The sequence below is a fragment of the Rissa tridactyla genome, chromosome 5 (assembly GCF_028500815.1).
Source record: "Rissa tridactyla isolate bRisTri1 chromosome 5, bRisTri1.patW.cur.20221130, whole genome shotgun sequence".
Taxonomy (NCBI): Eukaryota; Metazoa; Chordata; class Aves; order Charadriiformes; family Laridae; genus Rissa; species Rissa tridactyla.
The window spans coordinates 56,811,516-56,828,159 of record NC_071470.1 but is presented as its reverse complement, the minus strand read 5'-3'; the positions used below and the strand labels follow the sequence as shown (position 1 = coordinate 56,828,159).

The 16,644-nt window shown below is 40.8% G+C and overlaps 1 protein-coding gene across 2 annotated transcripts in view; it reads left to right on the top strand.

Annotated features, from left to right (window-relative positions):
- The window catches only part of DKK2 (dickkopf WNT signaling pathway inhibitor 2), a 43,858-nt gene extending 28,077 nt beyond the window's left edge, over positions 1 to 15,781 (top strand). Inside the window, exons 2-5 of one of the 2 annotated variants that reach the window (XM_054204070.1) lie at positions 11,560 to 11,710; positions 12,339 to 12,488; positions 13,022 to 13,297; positions 14,272 to 15,781. In XM_054204070.1, coding sequence (XP_054060045.1) covers positions 11,560 to 11,710; positions 12,339 to 12,488; positions 13,022 to 13,272 — 552 coding nt within the window. In that variant the 3' untranslated portion in view covers positions 13,273 to 13,297; positions 14,272 to 15,781. Of the gene's footprint in view, positions 1 to 11,559; positions 11,711 to 12,338; positions 12,489 to 13,021 lie in introns of both variants that reach the window. The other variant, XM_054204069.1, reaches the window with a different exon arrangement.
- Positions 15,782 to 16,644: the final 863 nt, after the last annotated feature.

The following is a 16,644-nucleotide window of genomic DNA, read 5'->3' as shown; positions in this document are numbered from 1 at the left end:
GATTTATAGTTAATCAATATTAAATGCCAGAATCCTAGGTAATTGCATGCTGACAAAGACTAGAATAGGCACTGTCCATTTTGGCTTGATTCAGGAATTGCATTATTCCTGTTTCTTTGGACCTTTTTTTTTTTGGTACCTTTATAAAAAATGACTGTCCCCTGTAGGTAGTGGACCTGAGTGGGGATTTTTTTTTTTTTTTTTTTACTCTCTTTTTTCTCTCATTTCTGTGACATTAGTTATTTTCTCTATTAATTGGATACTTTTGAAAACCTTGTTGTCCTGTCTCTTCTGTGTTATGGTCCCTAGCACTGATGGAAGTCTTCCTTGAAAATGGAAAGGGGCCCATAAGATTGAGAAGAGGGTGTAGTCGGAGTACAATGTCTGGAATGAAAGATGGTCCCCGAGTGGCTATTGCAGACTGAAACTAAGAGCAGTCCCTCCTGACTCAGGGGCTGCAGACATAAATGTAGTCTCAAGCCACCCTGTTCTTGCCTCCTGGACTGCATGTGCTCAGCTCTGTCTTCTGAGAATTGGGGCCTGGGTTTGTTTGAATTAATAGTGAAGTCATTACACTATGTAAATATGTTAGTATTCATCTGGTTTTACTCACAAGTTATTCTTGCCTTGCTGTGTTGTTCCTGTTTTCTTGTTTGTGCAAAATTAACCAGGAGCATTTTAAAAGAAAAGGGAAGAAAGGGTAAACAGTGTTGAAACCTTGATTGCTATGTTATTTACCACAGGCTGGAGTTGGGTAGGCAGCTCTAACTTAATTGTTTAATAAGAGTACAAAGATTTTTTTAATGATACTGTTAGGGGTCCTTTCCTTGTCTGCTATCTTTGGCCTCCTTTGAGTAAAGTGTGATAATTTGCCTTAATAGCCTAGTATTATATTTTTTTCTTTCACTGAGGAGTCAGCTGAACAGCAATATGAGCCTAACCATTTCACAGAGGTTACCTGTGCCCTCAGGGGGCTGTGATCAAGTCTTTTCCCAGGGCAGCTGCTCTTTTGCAGGTAGTCCCACTGCATGCGCGCTGCTCTCCCCGTACAAGCATAACTGCTCCCAGAATAAGTCAGGATGAGGAGCCACACTCTCGTATTGTAATTCTTCCTGTTGTTATGAAGGGGAAAGCCCCAAGTCACATTATTGACTCGTTGTGTTTCTTAGTCTTCTTTTCCCCTTCCTCTGTCCTTAAAACTCATTAACTTCTGTGGCGACATCTCTGAATTCTGTGATACATGAGACTGGAGAGTGGGAACTGGCATAGGTGCCCCGGCATTGTTCGTTTGTTCTGATATTAAAGCTGAGCTGACTAATCTTTTGATGTCTGATTTCAATTCTCTGTAGGTGCTTTGGAGTTCAAAGGACTTCATCCCTCTCGGTTCCCCTTGCAATGGATCAGTCACAGCCATCACATTGCAGAGGGGCTCATGTTAGACAGGCTGAAAGAGTTGGGGTTGTTCAGCCTGGAGAAGAGAAGGCTCTGAGGAGACCTTATAGCAGCCTTCCAGTACCTAAAGGCGGCCTACAGGAAGGAGGGGGAGGGACTCTTTATCAGGAAGTGTAATGATAGGACACGGAGTAACGGCCGCAAGTTGAGAGAGGGTAGATTTGGATTGGATATCATGAAAAAATTCTTTATTGTAAGGGTAGTGAGGCACTGGAACAGGTTGCCCAGAGAAGTTGTGGATGCCCTATCGCTGGAAGTGTTCAAGGCCAGGCTGGATGGGGCTTTGAGCAACATGGTCTAGTGGGAGGTGTCCCTGCCCATGGCAGGAGGGTTGGAACTAGATGATCTTTAAGGTCCCTTCCAACCCAAACCATTCTGTGTGATTCTGTGAAAAGAGGGAAGGTGTTTTGAATATCAGATGACAGTGGTGGTTTCTAATGCATAGAGAAAAACTGGGGATTGAAAGCGGTGTATGAGCCAGGTGTTCTCACATAAGTGACCATCAGGGAGACAAGCAATAATGCTGACATTCAGTAACAATGTTAGATTGCAGTCAGCGGTCTGCTGAGGTGGAGACTGTGGTTCATCCTTCTCAGATGTAGAGCATCTGGCTGTCTCTAGAGCTGACACGAACTCATGTTTTCAGGGCTGTCCTTTTAAACATGAGGGCCAGAGAAAACTGCATTTTGAAAACTAGTGTCTTAAATGCTTTGTGTTCTGCAATGCAAAGTGTATTCTGCAAGGAATACCTCAGTCTCGTTTCCAGGGTGAGGACTGCAGACGCTGCACAAATGTTTATAACGTGGAAGCATTCCCTCTCCAGGCGCTGTAGCAGACAAAGGGAGTTTTTGCACTGACTTCAATGAGAAAGGGTTTCCCTCTTGCTTTTTCTGGATTTTGTGAATGTTTAAAAGCAAAGGGAGTTTACTTCCTTAGTAGCTATACTACAGAAGGTAAAGCTGTCATCTCATTTTTCATGCTGTGAATACATGCTTGCAGAGATGGTTCCCAATAAAAGCTCCACCTTGAAAGTGCGTCATGATTTGGGGATGTTTGGACCCAGGTGTTAGAACAGTAACTTACTGCCAGTTCCCAGCAGCGTTACTCTACTCCCAACAACAATATGTGAGTATCTACCTGTGGTTTAATTCTTGGTGCTTTGTGAGCCATAGGATCTGCTAGCTGTTTCCATCTGGATAGTATTCTTAGATTAATAAAAAATCACATACTTCTAGAGTTAATAGATCCAGAGAGAAAACTGTTTTTGGCAACCCACTGTTCATCCATCACAATAAACATGTTGATCAAAAAGCCAGAAGAATCTTACTCTGGAACAGATGATAAATAGCCAATTAGAGACAAAACTAAAAAGCAAAACCATCAGAAAAGGGGTGGGGAAAAGGCAGAGATAAAAGGGCAAGAACAGTCTGCTGAAAAGGCTGGACATAGAACAAAGTGCATGTTAACAAACCTTTATTCTGCGAGCAGTTTTTGGTGATGCATTCGAAAATGACATAAAATCAAGACCTAGAGGCTTCCTGTCACATTGATTTAGTACTACATTGTTGACTTCAAAGATTACCTAATGTTGTTTTGGTGCTCTCTGTTGTAATGCTGCTGCTGGTAGTTCACCAGACAATATGAATCATAGACATTGAGACAAAGTCCATAAAATTTGGGGTCAAACTGACCCCCAAACTTTTGAACCTTCTTTGATCATGTCTTCTGTAAGGTACCAGTTCTGTGGAGCAGGAAGCCTCCTTCAAAGTCAAGCAGTGTAGGAGGCTCATGGTCTCTCCAAATGTTGAGTGGGATGCACTGCTATTTGATCCTGTGGTCATGATACGTGGTAGGGAGGGAAAACTTGAGCACCTGTGTATGCACAGTGTGCGTAGGGCTGGAAACATGGTATGCTTCCTTTGAAATGGCAGGATTCAGCAGAGTGATGCCAATGTGGATCTGATGTTGATAAGTTGCCTTAAGGGTGTGATAGAACAGGATGATCCGTAGCTGTGCTGCCTTGGGAACTACAATAGATACACTGCATCTATAAACAACATACATCTGTGCATGTTTTGGGCATTGTGTACCGTCCTTTAAGTAATTTGGAAATGTAACCGTCCAGGTTTTACCTAGATGAGGAATTGAAGGTGAATCAAGTTGAATAAACTTGTAAGGTGGATTACTTTAAATGCTTTAAACCTCTGAGTTTATACTTTCATAACACATGTAAAATGCACTAAATTAAGGCCAGTTTAATTCAAATAGTATCTACCCAGGAATTTAATTGATCCACTTGCAGTCTTTAAGATTACCTTATCTGTATGTCCTCCTGAAGCTAAGGTCAGCTTTAAACTGGCACTACCTCCTCCCAGTAGGACACAAAATACAGGTAGTTCTGTAAGAAAAGGTATTGAATGTTGAGTAATTCAAAGTGAAGCTGTTGAGTAAGAGGTTCTGCTGTAGACCTAAAATGCTCGTTGAAATCCACCATGTGGGCCAGAAGATCACATGGGTCAGTGTATGAGTGAGATTTCATACGGGAAAAGCCTTTGGAGGTTTTCTGTTTGCACTGGAAGAGGCACCACTTGCGCTGGCTAGTTCTGTGTGCAACAGGACAACATAGCTCCTGTGTTTGTTTTAAAGCTGTTTGACTCTCTTTCCACCGGGTGCAGCTACACGTTCCCTCTAAGCACAGCTCCCTGCACAACTGCCTACCACTGGCAGAATGAGAAGTTGTTTTCCACGATGTTTTTGTTAGGACAAGGGAAGCCTGAGTCAGGACCCAAATGAGTCCTGCAGCCTTGTCAGTTCAGAGGGACCTCAGTGAGATTTGTTTTTTGGTTGTTAAGATCTGAATTTTCTTTGGCTCTAGCAAATCATGAGAGCTGGACTACTGCACGTTTTAGAAATGTTCTTCCCCTGGTGGTCTAGCAGTGGATTGAGTATTACTTTAAAACATGAATATTTATTGTCTTAATAATGCAGGCTTCTGGGGCCATTAGCCACACAGTTTGAAGGAATGATCTTTGGAGGCTGCAGTATACGTATCCATGATGTAGCACTCTGTGAATCAGACCTCATGAACAGCAGTGTTGTTTTAAGTTGAAGAGTTAAAAATAAATTATGCTAGAACAAAGTGCCTGTGCTTAGTCTAGAGGTGGAAGATGGTGCTTTTCTCTCTGGGCCTGGCAGAGAAGGGGGTCAGAGATGTATTATTTTAACAAGAAGGAGGCTTGGTGAGAAAAATTGAATCGTTAAGCTTGTCATGGCAACTGAACAGAATAAATCTGTTTCATTGCAACTACTGTGAGTTTTGCTTTCAGGAATGGTCTGTGCCACAGCAGTCACTGAGAGTGGAGAGTTTCTGGTGAGATCAGTCTGAGACAGGATTCATGTCTGGAGCTGTCTGAGAGCACAGCATGATTTCCTCCGTGGGATAAATTAACCATGGCTTTCTGCTTGTGCACAGTGAGATCCCTCGCTATCATCTATGCTTGTGTTGAGCTAAGAATAGAAAAAAGCAACATCAGCAGTGCTGTGGGAAAACTGCATTGCTCCAGATGGCTGCTGATAAACTCTTTTCTCATTTGGGATTAAAAACAAAATAGTAGTAAATGACAGTCATTTCCCATCCACATCTTAATTTACATGTTTGCTTAGCAGCTAGGAGAAAGCTAGGCTGAAGTTGGTCCATTAGACCAACTATATTCAAACTATATTCAGTTTGTCTGAATACACTTGAGAAGCTATCAGAAAGTAGAAAGTTTTCCCCTTGCAGGGAAAAAAACCAACCCACGAAGAGTTTGGAGTTTGTTTGTTTGGTTGGTTTGTTTGTTTGTTAAAAAGCTTTAACTTCCTCCCTTCCCCCCTCCATTTTGCTTTATCACATTTATATGGTTCTGAATGAAGAGCTCATATTTCCATTGTTACAAACGTTTGTTGTCCTGTGAGATCATGTTAGGCCTTCTCCTAGACTTTCGTAGAAAGGATCTTCCTTCTATCTCCAAAGAAGTGAGTGGGACAAATCCCACATGTGATGTATTCATCTTGCTCTACAGGCCACATGTTGCGTGCAACTGTCCCACCAGTGTTGATCTGCTAAAAGCCAAAACAAATTTGAGATCCCAACTCAGAATCAGGCCCAACCAAGGAGCCAAACAATGACTTGCATTCTTTGTAATTAGTCTTGACAGCAGGCTATTTGGTTAAAGCATATGCTTGCATTTCCTAATTTATTGGCATGCTTTTACTTTGGATTAACTAATTCTTCAGAGAGAGAGAGAAACGCAAAAGCAGCCTTGGCATCCTGTGGCTACTTCGTATGTTTGCTCTATGGGGACCAAGTCCTTGCTCAGAAAGATAGCTCTGTCCTGTCCAAAAGCAGGACGGGAAGGAGAGGCTCTCACCATGATTGAGCCAGTTGGTTGCTTCATCGTGCCTGATGGCTGTGGAATATTAAGCAATATGTGCAGTCCCGAGACTAAAGGGCAAACAAGCTCTATTGTTCATCTCTTACGTGGAGAGCGGAAACTCTGTCCTCTTGCCTATAGTTCAGGCCAGTTTTGATCATTTAGTTAGCACACTGGCTGTAGAGAGGTCAGCTTCCACCTACTTTACAGTCATTATTTCAAAATTTATAAAAGTATAATTAATTGAAATAGAGAAAATAACTTTTTTTCCTTAAGTAACAAGTGACACATAGGCTGAGTTGCAGTACCAATTCATTTGCAATAAGCTGTTCCACAGGCATGATGTGAATATAAAAGATTATATAGGTGTGATATAAAAGAGAAGTCTTTTGACAGCAGAAAAAAACATTTCTGCTGGATGTGATAGCATAACTTAGTGGCGCAGGTATTTACATAGGGTATTAATAACTAGGGATTCTGTATGCTCAAGACTGTGAGTGGTTGCCTAAATTTGATTTCCAACACACTGGTACCTAGGAAGCAAGACCATTCCTGGGATAACGTATGTGTCTATTTTCTTGAGTCACTTGTCTCACCTTTGCAATAGCTATTGCCTCCTTGCCAGATGAGAGAGTAATGAAGGATTGACACGGGTAGCTCTACAGTGCTCTTACTTTCCAGCTGTACAAGTGGCTGTGGCTTTTCTCCTGTTCTTCAGCTCAGTCCCCAGTACCATCACAGGATGATTGTATGAGACAGAAGCTGGCCGCGTATCCAGTACAGTAACCGCAGTGATATTGTCATTTATGTGGTACATGAGATGTTAGTTCTCTTCTTGAGCGCTGCTCAGCATCCACAGTAAAAGGGTAATGAATAACCTCCATGCTGTTTCTTCTGCTGGGAGTGGTAGTAGCCATGATCTCCTGCCAGGACCGACTCTGCACTTGGACTTTATGATGTGTTTAAAAAAAAAAGAGCGAACTGCTTCTGGGGGACTCACTACTGATATCAGTTCCACCAAATCACTTATTTAGGCACAGCTCCTCTCAGTGTTGAAGGTGGGTCTGAAGCCAGCAGTGTCTAGGACTCCTTGTGCTGGATAAGTGATGACACAGCCTAGGTAAAATATGCCAGTGGCTCTTCCAGCCTTTCTCTGACATAGCTAGCTAGTACAGTGTGGAGTAGCTTCAGCGTAAAAACAAACACGACATCATAATATGAGCAAATGAGAGCCTGGTGACTAAGACACTGGCTGAGAATATTGTCTTCAAATATTTGCTGGAGGCCATGCTGAAATTCAAGCCCTTATCTCCCAAAGCTCAATAAAGTATGTCTGCCATCAGTCTGCTCACTCACCCTTCAGCACATTACAGCATCTGTCTTTCTTACTCTCCCCTGGAGTGCTTCTCCATTACGTTTTATAGTGCCAGACAGAGAGACTCAGACTGACTGCCTCCATAACACAACTTAGTATTGCTCCAGCTTGCGGTGAAACTGTGTGGTTCAAGATGACCATATAAAATATGTGGGATAGTAAATGACTCCAGCAAAAAGCCCAAAAAAACATCATTGCACCAAGTAAAGGTACTAAGTTAGATGTCCTCTGCCAAAAAGGGGAAGACAAAGGTAGAAATAAACCTCACTCCTGCACGCTCCTCAAATCAAGGGAATGGCATTAGCCACTTAGTCACAAAAGTTAGATAGTCAGTCCCTTCCTCTGCCTCACTCTGAAGTTAATACAAAAAGAAGAGCCTCAGTAATACCCCTGGAAGAACTTGTTCGACTATAAAACCCCCCAACTTTTCTCCCCTATCAATCATCTGCATCATTTTCCTTGAGTATTTCTATCATGCGCTCGGAAACACGGGGATGGAGATTCATAGTCTCTCTCCCAAAAAGGAACGTTTATGCGTTGCTATGACCTGGCTGTCAAAGGTTAGTCTTGGTGGACTGATGCAGGGCACATCCTGGCACAGCATGAGCTGGAGCCGTTTAAATATCTAGCCTGAATCCTCTGACATTGCAAAAAATCCAGTACATCTTTGCTGTACGTTTTTGGACATGCATTATAGAAGGATACAAAAGTAATTGGAATGACTGAGGAGAAAACATCTCAGCAAGCAATGCTCTTAATCAGACAACACGTTCTGAAAATGTGACTCATTATCACAGGCAAATCGAGTTTATGTCATGCTACGGGTGACTTGATTGCCTGTAATCTGGGCTAAAAAAATTAAATAAGATTGTTTAAATGCAGCTTCAGGGAGCGCTACATATTTTATCTTGGTTTCATCTGGTTTCCCATAATATCAAAGCTGTGTTTAGTGCATAGAGATTTATGACCAGAAAATTATATGTATAGCTGAAGAATGTGAAGGGACGATGTGCCTTGTAGAATTAGTTATCATTGCTGGGGAAGTAGAGCTGGTTTACAGCTTGCATTTTCCCTCTCCATCTGGGACTGATTTGTGTCTTTGTGTTGTATATAGGAAATGTTCTCTGCAATTCTCTGAACATAAAGACTGTGTTTCAGGCACTGCGGTGTAGGAGATTTTGAAAACCTTGACTCAAGCATAGACAATTGTTAGCATGTACATTTTTACAAGTATGTTTTCTTTATCTTGTATTTTAAAAAAATATATACATATTTATACATAGATTGGCTCAGCTACTGACAACAATGGGACAATTATGAACACATTTTCCCTTCTGCTAGCCAAGGCAGTGTACGCACTGTATTATTTTGTTTTATTTTTGTGTTTTAATACTGAATGCTGCACAGCGATAGAACTTACTTTGCTGAGAGCAGGAGTTATTCCAATGAATATCTAGTGAGTAGGAGACAGACACAAGGCTATGTAGGCATTTTTGTTTCCAACTTTTTGTGATTGATAGCTAGGGTATCAAATGGATGGTGGTTTTGGAAGAAAGATCAAGGCAACTGAACGCATCAGGCATTTGCAAGAGGGTTTTTTCATATAGCTGGCTGGCAGCTGGTCTTTTGGGGTTTTGAATGGACTTGTCAGTTGTTGTCTGAGCTCCATGCAACACAAAATTATTTTTTGATGTGCTGCTGTCATTTGCCTTGGGTAAGTGAATGTTTTGGCTAATTTTTTAATTTCCGAAGTGTTATCTTTATATAGGATGGGACTCTAGAGTGAGACTAAAGGCTGAGTTATGTCACGTTTGTTGTCAATCTTTAATGTTGAAATTGTCTTTGGTTACTTTTACCATTCTTAAAGACAGAGATGAGAGTTTGCAATTAGATGTCTATCTTAAAATATCTTTTACGTGCCACAGCCTAACAGCCAAAAGTAAAACAGACACGAGATATGGTATGTGAGAGCATTCATTAGCACTATTCAGGATCAGGGAACTCTTTTTTTTTTTTTTTTTTTTTTTTAAAGATATTTGAGGAACCAAAAGAAAACTGCAAGTAGGCTTCTTGCTGACAAGTTGCAGGTGTATACCACATGCCCACATTGGAAAAAAGATGCAGTTATGAAGGTCTTGATGACAGACAAGGCTCTAAAATGCCTTCATCTCCAGGTTTTAGCTAGTTCATATGTTTTTTATTTGCATTTCCCCCAGATAGCATTGTTAGTATTTTCCAAACTGAGTATAACCATGCACAGGTCTCTATAAAATCATTTTTCTGCGTTGTAAGATCCTTAGTTTAGTAAGGTCTCATTTAAGACAGGGAAGTCTTACTTTTATGGTAACTATATCATAAATTGTAAATCAGTGTTAATGATTTCTTCCTGGAAAAATGAGGGAAAGGAGCGATGAGACAGATTGAGGGGACAGCGCTTTAGTTCTATTTTGCTAGAATAGGTAGAATCCACTAGTACCAAACAGGTGAGTGCTCACTACTCCTAGATAAAAGATGTGGCCGCCTTTGATGTTCTTGAGGATGAACTCAAGAGGAAATGTCTACTCTTAAGGGAGAAAGACTTACACATACGTCAGGTTACTCCAAACAGCTGCACTCTGGAATCATTCTTTAAAGACACACACTCAGAGGGCAGAAGTAATGGGGCAGCAGCACTTGTGAAATATCCAGCCAGCACTTTTGGTACTGTGAAGTAAATTTTGACAAGAAAACAACTAATGAAATCACATGGGAAATGGAATTGTTCCCCCTCCCACTAACGGCACTAGAGAAACTTGCTTTATTATCAGACCTCTTGTTTCTTCTGCAATTCTCAACAGAATGGCACAAAGACAGAGAAACAAGTAGTTCTCCATCTAAAAGAACAATTTTCAGAGCAAATTCTCAACAGCCTCCAAGTTTTTCTTTTCTGATAACAACATAATCAAGCCTTGATTTAAAATATTATTAGAAAAGTAACCAGCCTATTTTGAAAATTAGTCAGTTGAGCTTTTTGTTTGTGGTGATTGATTAATTGCAAGAGTCATTTTGAAAACAGCAAAAGCAACGCACTTTGATTTATTTAAAGTGCTGGATAAAATTAGTTGAGGAAGTGTAAACATCATTTTCCAGAAAGTGCCCCAAATTTATTCTCATCCTTTTATCTAAACAAATTCCTCAAGTATAATTTTGCAGAATGAAAAAAATCTAGGATTAATTTAATAGGCAGTAAAATTAGATGCAGACAGAAAGCATAGTTGTAGCTGTGTGGGAGTCAGCAGAAAGGATCCTGGAATGTGTCCGTCTGTGTTGTTACGTCTCCTTAAAGCATCATGTCTTTTCCTTTTGTAGGAATAAACCTTTCTTTCTCTTTATGGGAGAATACAGAGCTTTCACACCCTTTTTTAAAAAGTCAGTTTTCCTGTAAGATAATGCTGGTTTTGATGAATATAGGAGAATTCTATATGTGTGTCTCTGCTTGTGCAAGACAGTTTGTGCTCTATAATACATTCCATGCTGGATACCGTAGGGTGGTGTTTAGCATGTGGCAAGTCTAAGGCATATACTAAGCCCATAAGTGAAGTAAAAGTTATGAAAGTGAAATGCTGACCAAGGATGTTTGTTCACTTCCAAGGAGTGCAATTGGTGTGGGCCAGTGGGGAGTGGTGCAATTGCAAAGGAGCTTGTACCAATGTGGTGTAGATGTTCACTGTGAGAACAGTGAACTTACCCATCAATGCGTTTGACAACTATCAAAGGAAAAATGCCTCCTTGGAGTTTAAATTAAAATGTTACCTATTGCAGGGGGTGTTTCAGGATTTTTACTGACCGAGAGGAGTTTTATGGCTCCATTTATTCTTCACTGTGGAGTTTTAAGCTCTTGTATTTGAGTCAGAGTCCTGAACCCACAAAAATATGAGTTCTCTTGTGCCAATATATGTTTGAGGCAAGAAAAGATGAAACCACCAGGGAGCTGGTTGTATCTCCCTGATTCTTTAAGCAGACACATCTTCACCAGCAGCATGAACTTAAACATTGCTACATGGCTGCAGTTAAGCAGCTCTGCCTCTATCTCCTGTCCTGGCCCCTGTGAATGGTCTCTCATGTGTTGGTTTCTTTGTTTGTTTGAGGGTTTTGGTGGTGGTGTTTTGTTGTTGTGGGTTTGGGTGGGGTTTTTTGTTTTCTTTTGGGTTGTTTTGCGTGTGTTTTTTGTTTTGGGTTTGTTTTCTTGGTTGTTTTTTTTTTTGTTTTGTTTTTTTATTAGGTTGCATACACACCCTGTACAAAGGAGTGCTTACTGTAAACCTTTCTTTTACCCATCAGGCCTATCCGTGTACCAATGATAAGGAATGCGAAGTTGGGCGATACTGTCACAGTCCTCATCAAGCAACGTCTGCGTGCATGATGTGCCGGAGGAAGAAGAAGCGTTGCCACAGAGACGGCATGTGCTGCCCTGGGAACCGTTGCAACAATGGTACGTCAGTCATTTCTTGGTTTTCCTCCATAAAATCAGCATTTTGATAGCATCTGTTTCTCTGTGTGTTCCCAGCAGCAGTATTTTTTCCTGGGTGACTGTGCTTGTTTTTCTAAACCAAGAAAACTTCATTTTCTCCTTCATTCCACTCCATTTCATTTTCTTTAATAGTATTTCTATGTTTAAGGCTTGTATACTACCAGACTTTTTCTCATTTTGGGGTGGGGAAACCCAAAAATGCTAATGCTGCTGACTGGAATCACAGCAATACATTCACTGTGGTTCGATTCACTGGAAGACTGCACAGAACCCATATTTTTAAGGAAGCAAAAGACTTAATGACTCCTTGATCTACTCTCCCTGGAGAGGGTTATAACCATAGTGTTTGCGTTCCCATACTGTCCTCTGGAGAGAGATGTTCTCCAGGTGCTCAGACCATAAAGACAGAGTGACAATGAGACTGTCTGACACTGAGCGAAGCAGAGCTGCAGTGAAGTTAGGTGCCAGGGATCAGGATTACAGCTGAGCATCACTGAGGACAAGCCTCAGCACTTTCATGGTCCTGGTCTGTGTATGTCTCTTACTGCTTTTCCTCTTGTTCAAATCTTTGACTGTCTTTTCATCACAGGTATTTGCATACCAGTAACTGAAAGCATCCTTACACCTCACATCCCTGCTCTAGAAGGGCCACGCAACAAGAAGAACAGTCATTATGCTAGCAAGGATTTGGGATGGCAAAACCTAGGGAGGCCGCGCTCCAAGCTGTCGCACATAAAAGGTAAGATCACATTTGCACTACACTGCTTTGTTCCTTCATGTTATGAATCATGTTATTGCTGTTAAGGTACAGCAATGCAAACCAGAAATAGGCAGTAATTTCACAGCAGGACCCAAAAAGTGATGTAACGTCAACCGACAGTTCCTGTGAAATAGCATCTGCTTTCTTCTCTATATCAGAGGTGGATTGACAATCCATTTTTCAGTTGTGCAAGACTGCATACATCCTCCTCTTGTAACAGTCATGTAATTTAGCACTTGTAATTCTGCTTACGATCCTGTAGCTGAATTTCTCTTTACTAAGGCTTACGGCAGGTTTCATTAATTATCCCCTTGAACCTTTCTGTCTTCATAGATAGAACCTTCTATAGATAGATATAGAACTTCATATCTTCCCTTGTGTTCAAATCCTTCAAATAGCCACAGATAGAAATATCATCTCTCCTTTTTCTGAGCTTCGTTTGCATCAGTCTGCACTGCACCTGTACTTTCACATTTTCCCATGAGGTAAAATAGTTTGGTTGCTCTTTTTAGGACACGAAGGCGATCCCTGCCTACGGTCATCAGACTGTATTGAGGGACACTGCTGTGCTCGCCATTTCTGGACCAAAATTTGCAAGCCTGTGTTGCATCAGGGGGAGGTGTGCACCAAACAGCGCAAGAAAGGTTCCCATGGACTGGAGATTTTCCAACGATGTGACTGTGCCAAGGGGCTGTCTTGCAAAGTATGGAAAGATGCGACCTCCTCTTCTAAATCAAGACTTCACGTGTGCCAGAAAATCTGAATGAGGATTGGCAAGACAGTATTAAGTAACTGTGGCTTTATGTATTTAATGCATTACGGCATGGTGGGAAATGAGGACTGCAAATGAAAGCGGAATGGCTAATGTAACAGTTAGGGTAGGAGTAGAAGTCACACCAAATGCATTTCTTTTTGAGCTGGTGGTAAACACAAGTGCAGCTGGAGTTCTCCTACTGTGCAGCTCTTTTGTAAATAACTTCTACAGTTTGTGGGAAATGCTAGTATGCAAACAAGTACAGTGGAAATTAATGTCACTTACCTTGCTGTGTTGTCCCATGATGTTTTAGGGGTTCAGTGTTAGGGCTACAGTGGGTTTCCAGCGTGGTAATGACTGCTAAATAAATTGTATACCTTGTACTCCTATAGGAAGCAGTGCATACCAGGAAGACTCATCTGTCAACACATTATCGGTCACATTGCAGGTGTGAGAAATGGAAAAAAAGTTACTGTGAACGTCCACACGCCCTTGTCACGCAGGGCTGACCCTTCAGCAAAGAAAGCACTCCTGCAGGACAAGAGTGCTATGTTTTGCAGGCCCTCATGAAAGAAGTGAAAACTTGCCATCTCACAATTTCAAGAGAGCAGCAGTTTCTCTAAGAGGAGGCATTTAAACAGGGTTTTGTTTCTGATGCGTAGGTAAATTGAAATGCTTTATATAGCTCAATGTCATAGTATGGCACTTAATCGCTTGTATTTGCCTCGATTACTGCTAGTATACATTGGGTTGAAGAGATGAAGCAAATATGTGCATGCTGAATCCGGAATTATATACAGGCAGTTGCTCATTAGTCCCAAATATACTTTCTTTGCCTAAGCATACTTGCATTATAGACATTTCCAAAAGAAATAGCAGAGTGTTGAAGTGCCTAACATGAAGAGCTATGAAGTTCTGTCTGTTGCTGTTATAACAGGTGCTGTAGACATTTGTTGAGCTGTTTAGAGCATACTGCTACAAACTCAGATTTTTACGTTTTATTCGTAGCAACGGGATACTGATGGCACTCTGCAGAAGTATAATGGATTTGTTTCTTAGAAGCAGCAAAGAAAAAGGAGTTGGCTCTTGTGAGCACCTCCTCTCCTGCAGAAAAGGATGTAAGAAGATGGTACGACTGCAACTGACTTGTCAAACATCATGCAATGTCACAGCATACCAGCCTCCAGCACATGTTCAGCCTGGACTTGATGTCCTCGCAGTCTGGACTGTTCTGCCAGGAATGATGGAAGTACATGGACTGTGGAAACAGCTGACAACTCTACATTGTTTGTGTGCTGGTTAAAAAAAGGACAGTCTCTATCCCTTGACTTGTCTCCCTGGTCTTTTCAAACTTTTTCATTTTATTTGCAAGTATTCCTTTGTATAAACATTGGTAAAGAGACTGATATTTCTTAAAAGAAGTCTGATTCTGTAACTGACCTACTGCTAAATTGTAATTACCCATTTATAATTACCCGTTTTCTTGTTTTGTAATACAAGGGACTTTTCTGTTTAATCAGTTCTGAACAAGGCGGGTAGACCAGTATGTAGTTGAACTTTGACGACCATGTCACCCATACCTAAGACGCCTTTTCCCACTGACATGTCTCCACCAGTGGCCGTGTAATAGCTATAGCTTAGCTGCACCACCCGACTCACACTTTCTAATTAGAACACAGACCTCAGCTATGTTGCCTTTATCTTTCATAAAAGCCTAAGAAGAGCATTTCACACACCTCTCTCCCTACTGCAGTTAGTTTTTATTGACCTAGAGGGACTGCTCAGAGACAGGGTCTTCTGGTTTTTAATAGTCTCTGTCAGAGTTTTGTCTTGCAGTCCTATCATTGTAACTCTGATTATTTCAGAGTTTTTCCAGTGTAAGTGAAACAGGACTAAGGCTCAGAAATAGCATAATTTCAAGATATTAAAAAAGTACAGGAACCAATTTTGCAAGTGTTATTTACACTGACACCACACATACTCAGCAGAGGAACTCTCTTGCGCTCATTCTGACTACAGATAGAAGAAAATGATACCCAGCGTGAGCAGGGGGTTGCAGAAATGGGCTCTCAGCATTTTTTAGCTCTTTTTATCATTGGCCTAACCCCTTTTCCTCTTGCAAAACATAGTTATTTGGGATAATTTATTTACAGGAAATGTTTAATGAGATGTATTTTCTTATAAAGATATTTCTTACACAAAGCTTTGTAGCAGAATATATTTGCAGCCTGTTGACTTTAATGTAGAAAAATGTATAATAAGATTAAATATATTAAATGTTCTTTCCCATTCCTCCCCCAATATTTCACCCATATTCTTTTCCTTACCTGCTGCTTAAGAGTAGTTCTTTCTGGAAAGATATGGAAATCTATTGAAAAAAAAATACATATGTTTTAGCTGTACAAGAAAAAGCATCTGATTGTACTTGTGTCTCAAAGCATTATGTAGGTCTAGTTTTGGTAAAACAGGTGAAGATCATGTTAAAATCCCCATGCATAATTTCCAAAAAACTGGTTTAAGTGGCAACTATCTATATTTTTTTTTTTTTTTTTTTTTTTTTTTTACACACTGGACGTTTTACACCTAAGCGTTCAAGAATAAGTTTTGAAAATAATGTGCCTGGATGCATAATTTTCAATCAACCGGGTTAAATAGGAAAGGTGCCCAGACACGTTCCGTTCCCTGAACAGTGCTACTTGTCAGAGAGACTCACGGTGGATAAAGCTGCCATTCAAATTACATGGCACTTTGCTATAGGTTACGGCATACAAATGCACTCCCGCAAGATCTATAACTAGCAATTCTGAAATGGCAGATAACGGCATCCAGCTCTAATAACGTGAAACAATCCATATGACACAACTGAAAATATTGCTACTAAAACCAGCCAAGTTCTGATCCCAGGAATCCCCCCCGCAGAGCTCAATAAATATTGCAAAATAATGGCTGTGGTTATTGAGCAATGATCTCAATATCCTTGTTACTTGTTTCTGGTAAGCCTTTGCTCAAACAGATGTACATTTGGAGGATGGAATGGTCTCCAAGTCGCACTAGTGTTTGTACAAAATGAAAAGGTTTTGCTACTGTTATTTGCAATATTTGGTGGGTAGGCCTTTGAAAATTCTAACACTTTTAACAACAACATAATGAAGTTGTGAGCATCTTCAGAGCCCTATGACTTCAACAGAGCTTGAGGCTGCCAATGCCCTCAGAGGTTTAATCTGGGAACAAAAACAATAGGCACAGGCGGTTCGTTGCACACCACAAATACTGAGCAACATAGCTGAACTGAATAGCATGCACGCAGTTTTGCAAGACTGAAGTTTGATTGTTTAGAAGCCATTCAGTTAATATTTTGGGGAAATATACATCAGTTTGAGA